Source organism: Hibiscus syriacus, unplaced genomic scaffold, assembly GCF_006381635.1.
Source record: "Hibiscus syriacus cultivar Baekdansim isolate YM2019G1 unplaced genomic scaffold, ASM638163v2 tig00112738_pilon, whole genome shotgun sequence".
NCBI classification, from domain to species: Eukaryota; Viridiplantae; Streptophyta; class Magnoliopsida; order Malvales; family Malvaceae; genus Hibiscus; species Hibiscus syriacus.
The window spans coordinates 7,895,937-7,911,081 of NW_024063392.1; the positions used below are offsets into that span (position 1 = coordinate 7,895,937).

At 36.3% G+C, this 15,145-nt stretch overlaps 1 protein-coding gene and 1 pseudogene across 1 annotated transcript; both read left to right on the forward strand.

The window, feature by feature from the left end:
• The window catches only part of LOC120183092, a 68,834-nt pseudogene extending 65,391 nt beyond the window's left edge, over nucleotides 1-3,443 (forward strand).
• Nucleotides 3,444-4,497: 1,054 nt separating this feature from the next.
• Nucleotides 4,498-8,928, forward strand: LOC120183093. The gene is made up of 8 exons (XM_039187870.1): nucleotides 4,498-5,185; nucleotides 5,269-5,844; nucleotides 6,128-6,528; nucleotides 6,646-7,206; nucleotides 7,289-7,360; nucleotides 7,472-7,838; nucleotides 8,121-8,188; nucleotides 8,299-8,928. Exons 1-8 carry the CDS (start codon nucleotides 4,498-4,500, stop codon nucleotides 8,926-8,928), a joined length of 3,363 nt encoding a protein of 1,120 aa, XP_039043801.1.
• Nucleotides 8,929-15,145: the final 6,217 nt, after the last annotated feature.

Consider the following 15,145-nt stretch of genomic DNA (forward strand, 5'->3'; position numbering starts at 1 on the left):
CTAATTTGGTGAAGTTGCATATTAATATAATTACCTATCTAATATAAGTGTCCAATTGTTTGATTTAATAAGGCATTGGATTAAATAGACTTTAGGAATATCATTTGATTTGTTACGAGTTTTATGTGCGTAGAAACAAAATAATATTTGAGAAAAATTGATAGATCTATAATCAAGCGTTAACCTAGTTTGGGAATTTAAGTTTTGCTTTTTTTTTCTCATCTAAGAATAAAAATCGATTGAACCTAAAGTATGATTATATTAATAAAAAATAATTTATTCTCTTTAAAAAATTCGAAATCAAGTACTATTGTTCATATGATGTGCTTGAGTTTTATCTACACTTAAAAAAATCATATTCTACTATAATATCACATTAGAAGCAACCAATATATTTATTCTTCTTTTTCTATGAGCAAGGGAAAGAGATGTTATAAATTGAACTTAAACTCTCATGTCATATTATATAAGAATTTTATTACCAAATCATTAAAGTATTGTCATGTGAAAAGATTTCGAGTACATTATAAATGGTGCATATGAAATTCATGGGACCATATATTACTAGACTATTCCTCTTTCCGGTTTATAGTAATGTGTTGGCGATGCTTTTCATTGTCGTGTTTTTGCAATGACAGCTTGAATTTAATATAGGTTAAAAAGAAGAAACCAGCCACCAAACCATTGGGGACAATAAAGCGACAATCGGCACGTGTCCATGTGACTATGGATCACTAAAACATCCCACGCAACATCCTTATTTACATCCAATTTCCTCATTTTCTAAGTCACTGTTATTTCTGTCCCTTTAAGAATTAAGAAAAGAAAAGAAAAGAAAAAACAATAAAATAATCTTTCTCTGTCTTCGAATCGGTTCGAGACATAAAGATCCAAACAAAATTAGATATCAGCATTAAAAAAAACAATTAAACAACACAAAGAGTGAGTGCGTGCTTGTAAAATCTGGGAAAGAGAAACATAAAATGGCTGGTTTCAATTAAAATAAACTTTCATTGTCTTCTCAACTTCTTCAATTTCATACCCTCCTTAACTTCCCCCTTTTCATTTCTTCTTATATGTTCCTTTCTTCTCCCATGTCTTTCCCCTTTCAATTAAACAACACATAGAGTGAGTGCGTGCTTGTAAAATCTGGGAAAGAGACATAAAGTAGCTGGTTTGTTTCGGTCCAAATCTTGTGGACTCGTCGGAATCAAAGAGTTAAAGTTCAACCGTGCTCCTCAACTCCATTCTTCAACAAAAACAAAACCGACAACGTTGTCGAATCCAATGAAGAATAAGAAGAAGAGAAAGAGATGGAAGATGCTGAAGAAGAAGAAGAGGAAGGAGATGGGTTTTATATGGACCCCATTTCAACGGCGGCCACATTCGGGAACGGTGACGGGCGAAACAGTAATCCGACGTCGAAAGACAATAAGCAACTCCTTGATGTTTTGGCGGCGTTGTTAAGGAAGTCTCTGGTGACGTGTAGCGTGGACACTCGTGACGTGTCTTCCATGGATATCAGACTGCCAACCGAAGTCAAACACGTGTCTCACGTCACTTTCGACCGCTTTAACGGTTTCCTTGGCTTGCCTACTGATCTACAGCCTGATGTTCCCAGAAGGGTTCCCAGTGCTAGGTTTGGTTCTGAAATTTTATTCCTTCATTGCAAAATTTTAGATTTTTTTAAGCAAAGTTGAATATTCTAATTCGTTGATTAGATGTTATCTTTTTAAGAAGAAAAAAAAACCTTTTTCCCTGTTTAATTTGGTGGGAAATATACAATTATATTGCTTTAAATACGTGTGATGTTAATTTGCAGAAGAAATATTAAATTTTCTTTAATTTCAACAGTTTTTGTAGGTGTGAAAATTATGTTGGACGTAGTTGTATCCTTATCTTGTTTGTTATGGTTTGTGTGCGTTTCTGTACAATGCAAGAAAGACGCACGCCAACTACATCTGATATGTTGGATAAGGAAGTTGTTAATGTTTTTGCAATAAAAGTTTTTACTCTTTTCCAGAAAAGTTAAAGGCTTTGATTAAGATGGAAATTTAAGGATGGTGATTTCAACCATTTGGTTATTTTTCTTTTTGTAGTCTGCTTGCTACATTGTTAGCCAACTTGATTAAAATGATGCTTCAACTGTGGATTCTGGCTTTTGATTGTTTAACTTTTCATACTCCAACGGATGGACAAACCAGAAGTATTTTACACGCATAAAAAATCAAACTGATCTTTTGCTATGTACTGAAGATCAGCTCTTCTCTGTTTGCCTGAATGACATGAATTTATGTCATAAATTGTAATTTTGTATCTGTATTTGATATTTCTTTTCATTATGTTAAACATACAAGACGTGCTTTTTTTTTCCTTTTTCCACCGTCCAGTGCAAGTTTTTTTGGAGTTTCAGCCAAGTCAGTGCAGTGTTCTTATGATGACAGAGGGAACAGTGTGCCGACGATTCTTTTTATGATGCAGAGGCGTTTGTATGCCCAAGGAGGCCTTAAGGTAAGTCCAAGTCTATACTGGGTTAATGTCTAAATAGTGTCTTAATTGCTTAAGGTTTTGAATGAGCTTGATTCCATTGATTGAAGGCCGAAGGTATATTCCGAATTAATGCCGAGAATAGCCAAGAAGCATATGTCCGGAACAAGTTAAACAGAGGTGTAGTACCACTCGGAGTCGACGTGCATTGTTTGGCCGGTTTGATAAAGGTATACATCTATATGTTACCTAGTCTTGTTTCTGGTGCATGAGAGCATTGCCAGTATTTCTCAATTGATTACTCTACTTGAACTTGAAATGTTTGTATAGGCATGGCTTAGAGAACTTCCAAATGGGGTTCTTGATTCCCTCACTCCGGAGCAGGTGATGCACTGCAACACCGAAGAAGACTGCATTGAACTTACGAAATTAATTCCTCCAACAGAAGCTGCTCTGCTTGACTGGGCTATCAACTTGATGGCAGATGTTCAACACGAACGACACAACAAAATGAATGCATGCAACATCGCAATGGTTTTCGCACCCAACATGACTCAGGTTTGTCTACTTGTCTGTCATGATTTCTTTTTGTCCCACCAAACATAACTAAACCAGAGTCTCTTATCGGTTTGCAGATGGCTGATCCTTTGACAGCATTGATTCATGCTGTGCAAGTAATGAATTTCCTCAAAACACTGATCTTAAAGTCATTACGAGAAAGGGAGGAGTCCACTGCTGAGGCCAGGCTCCTGCCATCATGCTCTGATTCTCCTACCATAAACGGCAGGGTACCCGATTGTGAAGCTACAGATGCATGTGCATTTAAGGAACCTACCACTGCAAAGTTCTTGAGGTCTGCCGCACTGAGTAGACTCGAATGTGGCCCTGACTATAAATCTATCCAACTCTTATCCATTTCGTATTTTTAGAATATTTTTGGATAATTATTACTTCCTTTGATAAATCCATCCAACTCTTATCCAACAATATATGTGTAAATTGCTGCAGGTTTAAACAAGTAGTAATGGTTGCATTAATGAAAACTTGCAAGTCTGGTAAACTGGAAAGATCCTATTTGTCACTATATGAGTTCCTAGATCAGGTGAATGACGGGGAAACAAAGACCTCCATTCATCTTGATGAAACAATTATTGCCAAGTTTCCTACCATGAATCTCCTTCAGGGTTTCTTCTTGACTTCTCAACACCTATGAAACATAACCTCTATTAAAAGTAACCCAAACCCATGCCCAAAAGATTTTAAAGTCATTTTAACAATAATAAACCATTCCAAAAAAATTAGTTTTCACAATCAGATCATAGAATAAAGCAATAAAAATGCAAGTAAAAGTAACTAGCTCTTTGTATCCATTCCAGTCACTTTTCTCCCACCACTGTCAAGGATGTCAATTAATCCAGTTAAATACACATATAGCAGACAGTACTTATTGGGATTATAAATGCATACTAACAGAATCTAAAAAAAACATTACAGTTTGCTAGTAGTTTTGAAATTCCATACTCAATCTTTAAGAATCATCCTCTTTCCTCAATTTAACATTCCAAGATGATTCATTATGAAAACACCTCGGCACCCCACTCCCAATATAAACAAAAATAAACACAGAAGTTGGCTGATCAATCTATCTTTGTTGCAAAGCACCAGAGAATGCATTATAATAATAACATATACATGTTTCAAATAATGCTACCAGATATATTGACCATTTAACACAAAAATAGATGTGAGGCATTGATAACAATATGCACAACAGGCTAGCCAAGTAACAAATTTCTTGTTCAACATGAATATTTTTTAGAGCTTTAGAAATATTAGCAACTGATGACCTATCCGAAATATCCTTCCCTCTGGGTGCACGTTAGCAAGGCAAACGAACCCTGAAATCTTCGATCGTGTCTCCGGCGTTCAAGTCCTTCTCTCTCGGTGCAACTTATTTTCCGTTCCTCCCGGACCGTTCTAAAGGACGACTCCTCCCTTCAGTGACCTCCAATGGATTGGAGAAAGCTTTTTGGCTGCTCGGAGGGTCTTAATTTGGAATACCATCCGCCTAGGGTTAGCGAAGGTATGATCTCCGTTCACCCTCCTCCTGAGGTCCTAGATGCTGGAATCGATGAATGGAAGCTCTCAATTGTTGGCCAATGTCTCGGTGCTGCCCCAAATCTTGCATCTATGCAACGTATCGTCAACAATCTCTGGAAGAGGGCTCTCGGGGGCAGTAAGGCTCAGGTAAGTTTCGCAGGTAATAACCATTACGTTTTTTCCTTTGATTCTGAAGCAATTAGGGATTGGGTTCTTGAATCGGGTCCCTGGCATATCCTCAATAAGCCCCTGATTTTAAGAAAATGGGAACCCAACTGGAATAGATTACATTTCGATTTATCTCGCATTCCAGTCTGGGTTAACCTTTTCAATGTTCCCCTTGAACTTTTCTCTAGAACCGGTTTGAGCTACATAGCTAGTTCCTTAGGCTCCCCCCTCTCCATGGACTCTGTCACTGCTACTAAATCACACTTAGAATACGCTAAAGTTTGTATTGGGATTGGGGTTAACGATGCTATCCCCAAATCTGTTAATGTGGTTCTCAAGGATGGTAAATCCATCTCAGTAGTGGTCGATGTCCCTTGGCTCCCTATTAGCTGTAAAAAATGTTGTGTCTTTGGTCACAGTGATAAGAACTGTACTTCTCAAAAAAATCTCCTGTTAAACATCAAATTTGGAAAAAGAAAGAAGTCATAAATCCTTCTCTTCAGCATGAACCAGTCGTGGGAGGCATAGAACTCTTGCAAGAAACTGAACAATCTATTCCTATCCCAGTTGAAAATGCTCCAGTTGACTCTATGTCCGAGCCAACTGTTATTTTAGCTGAAGGTTCAGTTGACCTTCCTAAAAATTATGAAGTTGCTATCAGTGACCATAACGTAGGAAAAGAAATGGACCCCAATAAATCTACTGATGATTCTTCTGAGAATTTAAGTCCTCAGCTTTCTAATCCAATTCGTGGTAGGGGCAGACCTGTAAAAAATAAATCTAAATTAACACTACCAGAATCAAAAAACAAATTTGACATTCTTAGTGTTGAGGAAGACCCTGCAAAAATTCCTGAAAGTCAGCAAAGAAAAATTAGGACTGCTTCCTTAGGCGTTGCAAACCTAGTTAATGAATTAAAGCTGAAAAAGAAAGACAAGTTAATCAAAGCTAAAAAAGTTGAGATAGAAGGTAGTGGAGCTACCCTTAAAAATATTAGGACTGTTTCTTTAGGCGTTGCAAACCTAGTTAATGAATTAAAGCTGAAAAAGAAAGACAAGTTAATCAAAGCTAAAAAAGTTGAGATAGAAGGTAGTGGAGCTACCCTTAATTCTTCTTCTTCAGCAAAGAAGAGCTAATTCTAATAAAGTCGATGTTCTTTGTCTGCTCGAAACCAGAGTTAAAGTTGTTAAATCCTTATCTATTCTTCAAAACAATTTTGCAAATTGGAATGCCTTTACCAATTATGACTTTTCTCATAATGGTCGAATATGGATTTTATGGAGAAAGGGTATAGATTTCACTCTCTATCATGCTTCCAAGCAAAGTATTACCATTAAAGGTTTGCATTCTGGTTTCCCTTTTATCCTTACAGCAGTGTATGGTAGCAATGACGGTAGGGAAAGAAGACTCCCTTGGCAACACCAAAGGGACTTAGATAGAAATTTAGGCCACTTCCCTTGGATCATTGGTGGTGATTTCAACATCATCCTGAACTCTAATGAATCTTCTGACTTTGATCTTTTAGGTCCTTCATCTCTCTCTGATATAAGATATTTTCAGGATATTCTCTCGGATCTTGATCTTTTTGATCACCCCTATTTTGGTCCAACTTATACTTGGAGCAATAAACAACAAATTTCTTTTCTAGCTAGAAAACTTGATAGGGTTCTTACCAATCATAATTGGATCAGTTCTTTTCACTCTTCCCATGTTGAGCTCATTGCTCCTGGAATTTTTGACCACTGTCTTGCTCTTCTATGGACTCACAAAGAGGTACAAGCCAATCGCCCTAAACCTTTTAAGTTTTTCAATTGCTGGACTCTTCACCCTAATTTTCTGACTCTGGTCGAACAATCTTGGCTTATCCCTGTTAAGGGCAACCCTATGTAGATTCTTTTTTCCAAGCTTAAGCGCCTTAAACCCCACCTTAGAGCCGTTAATAATTCCTTCTTCAGCGATCTCTCTTCTTGGGTTAATCTTAAAAAAGCTGAATTAGAACAGCAGCAGCTTAAAACCCTCAAGGGTGAAGCCTGTTATGATTTGGAAATTCCATTACATAAAGATCTTAAGCTTCTTGAGGATGCTAAAACTATGTTCCTAAAGCAAAAATCCAAGGTTCAGTGGCTCAAAGAAGGGGACAAATGTTCTAAATTCTTCCATTCCGCTATTGCCCTTAAAAATAAAAGAGACACTATTAGACTGTTGATTGATGATCATGGCAATATATTAGAATCTTTTGATGCTATGTCCTTTGAGATGATCAACTTTTTCTCTAATCTCCTTGGCTCTACTGATCCAAATATCAAGCATATTGATCATAATTTGCTAAGAGATCTCCTTCATTCTTCTCTGCCTGCTGATCTGGTTGCAAATCTTAGCAAAGACATTACTAAGAAAGAAATTAAAGATGGTTTCTTTAGTCAAGGAAATGACAAAGCCCCCGACCCAGATGTTTACTCTCCTCTTTTCTTTAAAAAGTCTTGGGCTATTATTGGTGAATGATACCACTGCTGCAGTTTTACAATTTTTTCAGGAATCCTACATTCTTCCTGCTTTCAATGCCACAACTATTTCTTTGATTCCTAAGATCCCTAATCCTAGTAAGGTCAAAGACTTTAGACCAATTTCATGATGCTCAGTGGTTTACAAAGCAATTACCAAAATCTTTGCTAACAGACTTTCCAATTTAATCCCTCACCTTATCACCCTTAACCAGATTGCCTTCGTGAAGGGCATATCCATTGTTGATAACACCCTTCTTTCCCAGGAAATAGTGAGAGGTTACAATAGGAAAAATATATCTCCTCGTTGTTCAATGAAAATTGATCTCCATAAAGCCTTTGATTCTCTTAACTGGGATTTTTTATCTGCTGTTTTAAAGGCTTTGGACCTCCCTCCCATTTTTATTTCTTGGATTGAATCTTGCTACTCGACTGTAAGCTTTTTTGTTTCTTTAAATGGGAGTTTGATTGGTTATTTTAGAGGAGCAAGAGGTGTCAGGCAAGGGGATCCTTTATCCCCTTTTCTTTTTGTCATTTACATGAATGTTCTTTCCAAGCTCTTGAACTTGGCTGCGTCTAAAGGTATTTTTAGTTATCACCCCAAATGCAAGCGCATAGGTCTTACTCACCTCTCATTTGTTGATGATCTCCTTATTTTCTGCAAAGGAACAGTAGACTCTATCATCGGAGTCACTTCTGTTCTGATACTTTTTATGAAATTTCTGGCCTTAAATTAAATGCTCCTAAATGTGAACTCTTTAGTGCTGGTGTTTCTAATTCCACTCTTAATGATTTGAAAATGATTACTGGGTTCAAACTTGGTAGCTTACCTATAAGATATCTGGGCATTCCTCTGATTACCAGGAAAATTACAGATAAAGATTGTTCTGCCCTCATTGACATCATTAAAGATCGACTACATCAATGGTCTGGTAAGACTATAAGTTATGCTGGCAGATTAGAGCTCATTAGAGCTATTTTATATATCATTACTAACTATTGGTGCAGGCAAATCTCCTTACCTTTTTCTGTCATAAAAAAGATCGAACAATTGTGTTCTAGATTCTTTTGGAAAGGGGCTGATAAACCTGCTGCTGGAGTCAGAGTAAGTTGGCGGAAAATCTGCTATCCCAAATCTGAGGGAGGCCTTGGTCTTAAGGATTTAAAAACCTGGAACAAAGCTTGCATGATGAGCCATATTAAGAACATTCTTGCTGGTGAAGGATCATTATGGGTTGCATGGCTTAAGAGCTATATTTTCAAAACTAACAATTTTTGGTCTATTGCAGTCAAGTCAAACATGAGCTGGAGCTTAAAACATATTTTGAAGCTAAGGACTGAAGCATCCTATATTCTGCCTTCTGTCTCCAAGAAAATTGGTGATATTTGGAATGAAATTAGGGTGAAGAACCCGAAAGTTCACTGGCAATCTATTCTTTGGTTTCCTCTCCTAATTCCTAAACATAGCCTTATATCTTGGATGGCTTTCCTTGACCGTCTTCTCATAAAAGAGAGGCTCCACCGAATGGGGATCGACATTGACTACCACTGCACTTTCTGTGGTGCTGGAATGGAAACAAGAAACCATTTATTCCTCGAGTGCCAAGTCGCTACTGCACTATGGTCTGCAATTTTCTCCTGTAGTGGCCTTCGGTTTAGACATCATTCATAGGATGCACTCTACACTTGGGCTATTGCTAATTGGAAGGGTTCTTCCTTCCTCACTTCAATCATGAAACTCTCCTCGAATGCCTTGATCTACATAATCTGGAAAGAAAGAAACAAGAGGATTTTTCAATCTCAAGCATCAACTGTCGAACCTATGTTCAGTTCGATCAAGGAAATTGTTGGATTCAAACTAAGGGGAAGGCATATTAATCACTTACACACTACTAATGTTTCCCTTTGTAACCAATGGGGTATTATTTAATTGTATCTTCATTTGCTTTTTCCTTTTATGATGATCTTTGTAAATCCAAACATTGATTGTTTTTTGTAGCAGCTCACTGCTAGCTATTTGGGTAATAAAATCAAACAATTATCCAAAAAAAAAGAAATATCCTTCAAGTTTAGAAAAGAAAGAAGTTTCTCCCAAGCTATCTTCAAACAACTTTAGTTGCAAACATGGTACCTAATTGTTTTAATTTACAATCATAAGTTGATGTTCGTTAATATTTGAAGAAAAACTAGGAATTTCTGCTCAATTACAACTATAACATAAAAAAAACAAAAAAAAAACCCAGATCAAAATGTCATATCATAAGAATAATATACCAGGTTTGAAGAACTGTAGATCCAAAAAACTCGTAAATCAAACTTGTAGATCAAAAAACTCGTAGAATGTAGCCTTTGTATATCAAATTGAATTATACCAGGTTTAGGAAAAGAGTCACTCTCTCCATTGAGCCATTTTCCTCAAAGTCGCGTTTGAAGAACTGTGCAGTCTCCATGTTTACCCATATAGCCGCGAACACAATTGCAAAATTATCTTCTTCACCATCCTGAAATTTGTAAGTGAAACAATCGGAATATGGAAAGGTAAAACGCCACATCAAAGACAAATAATTCAGAAAATCCATATATCGAATGGAAGAATAAATAAAAAGAACTCAGTCATATACAATTATACATATTAAACGCTTCTAATTTTTAACTGATATAAATGAAGAGAAAACAACAAAGACTAAACCTAAATGATGAGCGAACTCAGAATCTGAGTCGAGCAACTGATTTGGATCGTCGAGCAAGAACTGTTCTTCCATGGTCGGGCATTGATTTCGCTTCTTTGGATAGTGAAGTTGCGGGCGATGACAAATGAGAGATTTTCAGAGCAAAAAGTTGGGAGCCTCGCGGTAGAAACTTAGGGATTCAGAAATGGGCGATGAGATAAATGATTGAACAATTCTGCCGTTTATTTAAAAAATACCACTAAAGTACTTATCAATTGCGGAGTTTGTGATCCAAACGCCACTAAAGTATATGTATATAGCGGTGCTTTTTAAGAAATGTCATCCAATAACAGTCTATAGTGGTGTTTATTTATAAAACCCCACTAAAGGTACAAGAATATTGCGACGCTTTCTTGTAAATGCCACTATATTGCACTTTTGTGGCGTTTTCCCTTTAAATACCACGGTATGTAAAAAATTAAAGCTGCTAAAAACCTATTTTCCTATAGTGAAACAATTTAAATTGAGGTTAACCCATCCTGAATATCCATACTTAGAAACTGACTCAACCGTGAAGGACGAACCAGGCTCGACCAAACTTGCATTACCACTGGACAATGCTTAAAAATGTGTTATGCGTCTTCGACAATGGCATCGCAAACCGACTAGCTTCTATCCGACGTGAACCGACACTTATATCGCTCAACATTAGTCATCAATTTGTTATGGCATAACAGCCATAGAAATGCTTTTACCCTGGGAGACTGTGAAACCTGTGCACCTTCAACCAAATTGGCTTAGACTCATTCGAAGCAAACCCAGAACGAGCCAAATACGCCGATCTAACAGTAAAGGATCGATCATGAGTACACGTCCAACTAATCATATCTGTTGTAATCCGAGAGTCCGGGGACTTTATAGTAGTAATCTGGAGTAGCATATCGTATGGAATAAGATGGCTAAATAAGTGTATGACGCCAGACATAATAACGATTATCCTGTAGGCTAGTTCCAACAGATGATTCACAAGAGAAAATTCGTCCAAAAATTAGAAAAAAAGTCTCTATAGTTTAATAAAATATTATAAAATCAAAACTCTCCAAAATCAGTCCACAAGCCAGACTGTTATAGTCAAAAATCTTGTTATATGAATTTTACCAAAAATAGAAAAATCCCGAAAATTACTCTAAATTGAAATTCAAAATAAAATAAGCAATCTGCAAAAAATCCGGCCGAAATCGGATTTAAAATGACTTCCTAATTGACAATCGAAATATTACCATAAATAGTAAAAAATATATAAATCTAGTGATTCGGATGGGAAAACGGCAGAATTTGAGGTAAAAAAAAAGGCCATGTGGACAGCGTACGCGTCGAAAAGAGCTTTCCGGATTGGGGTCTTATGCGCGATTCTGACACCCATAGCCAAAGTTATGGCCAAAAGACTAAAGCACACTTAAAACGGTCCCAATGAGGAACATATCACAATCAATTCCCGCCTTTGCGCTGATCTGCCAACTCATGGTATCTCAACGCCATCAAGGTGTAATCTGACAGTTCAGCATCATCTGTCTCGGATCCCTCTACATCAGTGCCACTGTTATTCCCCCGTACGACTAGCCATGGAAGCGACAGAATTATATTCAATATTAGCCACCATCTCGTACTTCACATAATCCAATAGTGGTCTAATATCTTTAACCCAAGTATCACACAAGAAGCCAATCATCATTTCAGAACCTACCGTCCAAATCAGATTAGATCGAACGCTATTCCAAATGACATTTAAGCCCTTCTAAAACCGAGAACAATTGGTACTTCGAAGCGATAACGATACCTCTTCTTCATATTTATATTTAGCTCGGATAAAATGAACCCAAATCGCATCCCTATGAACAAGAAAATGGAACGCTACCTTCATAAGGAAAGCATCGTTTAAAGTGGTGATATCCCAAAAGCCAAGGCCACCCGCATGGATCGGGTTAAACACATTATCCCACTTAACTAAATGAACACCACCCTGATCAGTAGTGTCGGAATTGTCTTTTGGTTGGGTTCCGAATTTGAGCTTCGACTAGGATTAAACGAATTGGAGTCCCCACCGATCATTTATTTTAAAACAAATGGGTTGATTGGATACCCTATTCCTTACCTGATCTGCGTCTTTCCAATGATGTGTCGGATTCGGGAGTCGGTTACAATCAAGGAAGGGTTAGCATTCTTGAACTGTCCTTTCGGTACTACGCAATTTCAGTTGTCTTAAATTAAGAAAATTGTAATTTAAAATTAAAAGGTAAAATAATGATCCAAAACTTACCTTTGATTGATTTGAAATCGTCCTTAAAAAAAGAAACACGTTAGATGAAAAAAATAATGAAATCGAGAAAAATAAAAATGAATGAAACAAAGACTATAAAATAAATGAGTAAAGCTAAAAAAATATAAAAATGAAGATAAAGAAGTAGAAAAATTAAGCAAAATGAAAGTAAAGAAACATAAATAAAATAGAAAAAAGAACAAAATAAGTAAACAAAATAAATAAAATAAAAATAAATAGGGACAAAAGAAAAAAAATGAAATAAGTAAAATATAGACAAATATAATAAGAGTAATATTAATAATAAAAAAATATAAAAGCAAAGGAAAACAAATAAATAAATAAATAGTATAGATATAAAAAAACAATGTATATATATAAAGGTAAAAACTAGAAAATAAAAATAATATGATATAATAATGATAAAAAATAAATAGAAATATATATACATATATATACATAAAATTATAAGATATAATAATTAAATAAATAAATAACCGAACAAAAATAATTAGGTATATATATATATCAATAATAGGTATATAATAAATATATATATATATATATATATATATATATATATATATATATATATATATATATATATATATATATATATATATATATACATACAATAAAGTAAATAATATAAAATAATAAAAATAATAATATAGGGGTTAAGTTGAATTAAAAAGTAAGTTAGGTGGCAAAATTAAAAGGAAATGGGGTTTAAAAAATGATTTTGGGGTTAAAATAGAGGGAATGAAGCGAAGAGAGACCAATAATGGGATTACCCCTTTAATTTCTGAAAACGTACGGATCTTAGGGTGCAAAACGGGTCGCGTGCGGGTTGTTGGGTCGGACGTGGACCAACTATAAATGCTAAAAAAATTTGTTCTTCATTTATCACTTCGTAAAGCACAAAAATGCCTCACTCTAAAAAAATGCTCTCACCTGTTCTTGAGGTATGAAGAACTCCCACCATGCGCCGCCTCGCCAGCCGCCGATCATCGGTGGAAAAAACCAAAACTTTTCCATTATTCGAAAGCCCGTTTTACCCTTGTTTCAAAAATCACCTCGGTTTAGAAAGAAACGCCTCGTAGGGGTGTAGATCTAAAAAGAAATTTTCATACACCCCCACTCCGGTCATCGGCTTTTAGTGTTTTAAATCTGAGAGAGACAACATGCAAAAGAAAAAAATCACAACACACATGCGAGATCGACAGTAACGAACGAGGTAAAGTATTTTTACCTTTTTTATTCAACTTCGAAGTTGGTACAAGACGATTTGGTTCACTTCTTTTTCTGTGTATTTTGCTGCTATTTTGTATATCCGAATGTGTACCATGAGTTTGATTACAAGCATATTTATAGCCTAAGATTTAAGTGTTTGAGTCCTATTAAAATTTTAACTTTGTTATTTGTTGGTGTCCCATACATGCACGTCGGTTGGAGGCCGAGAATGGTGGGATTGTTGCGTCAAAAATGGTGACCGAGGGAGGCATGAGGCACAAGGGTCGTCGGCGGGGGAAGGCTTGTGACATACTTAGGGTTTCTGGAAAAACCCATCTGATGAGGGTTGTGTGTAGTTGGGCCACTTACTCCATCTGCTGAGCCACTTGTAATGTAATTTGAGCCTGATACAAAAATGTAAAACGTGTTAGTTTAATAAAATAATATTTATATAATATATATGATATATGATATATATATAATATATAATATATAATATATAAATATATAAATATATATATATATATATATTTATTTCGGTAACAAAAAGTGTGTCTACAGCTGCCCCTCTTTGCCCATAGTCGTGTAACGGGGATAAGACAAAGATTAAAAGACACACTTTTTGTTTAACCTGAATGTATCCAATTTTAACACCATCCATATAGGGGTCCACTTCCATCGAATATCCTTCGTTGTAGAGCTGAAAATTTGATGTTGAAATTGGTTTGTAAAATCACGAAATGACTCACTCGTCGTGAGGTTGAGTCGAAACTGGAAATTCTGAGTACGAAATCCTTCGTCGTAAAGTTGAAATCGAACTCGAATCGTTTTCTGGCTCAAGATACTTCGTCGTGAAGGTGAAAACTTATCCTGAAGACATTGGTGTTTCTATGTCACAGATGACTCCTTCATCGTGAAGTTGGGTCAATCTATTTATGAAGTTGTAATCATATATGGCCCCTTCGTCGTGAAGTTGAGCCTTGGAATTGGATATCATTCGTCGTGAAGTTGAAATCCAATGTAAGTCACGTTGTTTCGAGGCCAATATCCTTCGTTGTGAATTTGAAATTGACTCTGAAATTGGAAAAGTTTGTTGACAGACACTCCTTCTTTGAGTTTGATATCCTTCGTCGTGAAGTTGAAGTCCAATCTAGAGATGGATGCTGCTTATGTGCACGATTCCCTTCGTCGTGAAGTTAAAACCGTGAGTGGCCCCTTCATCGTGAACTTGAGCATGATAATTAGATATCTTTCGTCGTGAAGTAGAAATCCGAGTAAGTTGTGAAGTTGAAATTGGTTCTGGAACTGGGAAATTATTTGTTGACAGCCAGCCGCCCCTTCGCTGTGAAGTTGAGTTTGCGCTGTCTCGAGTCTAATATCTTTCGTTGTGAAGTTGAAATTGACTCTAAATGAAACTGAAAAAAGTTGTTTGTTGACAATCAGTCACCCCTTTGCCGTGAAGTTGAGCTTGTGCTATCTTGAGTCCAATATCCTTCGCTGTGAAGTTGAAATTGGTTCTGAAACTGGGAAGCCCCTTTTTCGTGAAGTTGAGCCTCAAATGGAATGATATCCTCTATCGTGGAGTTGAAATCGTGGATGTGTGGGTACGATATCCTCTGTCGTGGAATTGAAATCGCGGATGGCCCCTTCGTCGTGAAGTTGAGCCTTGA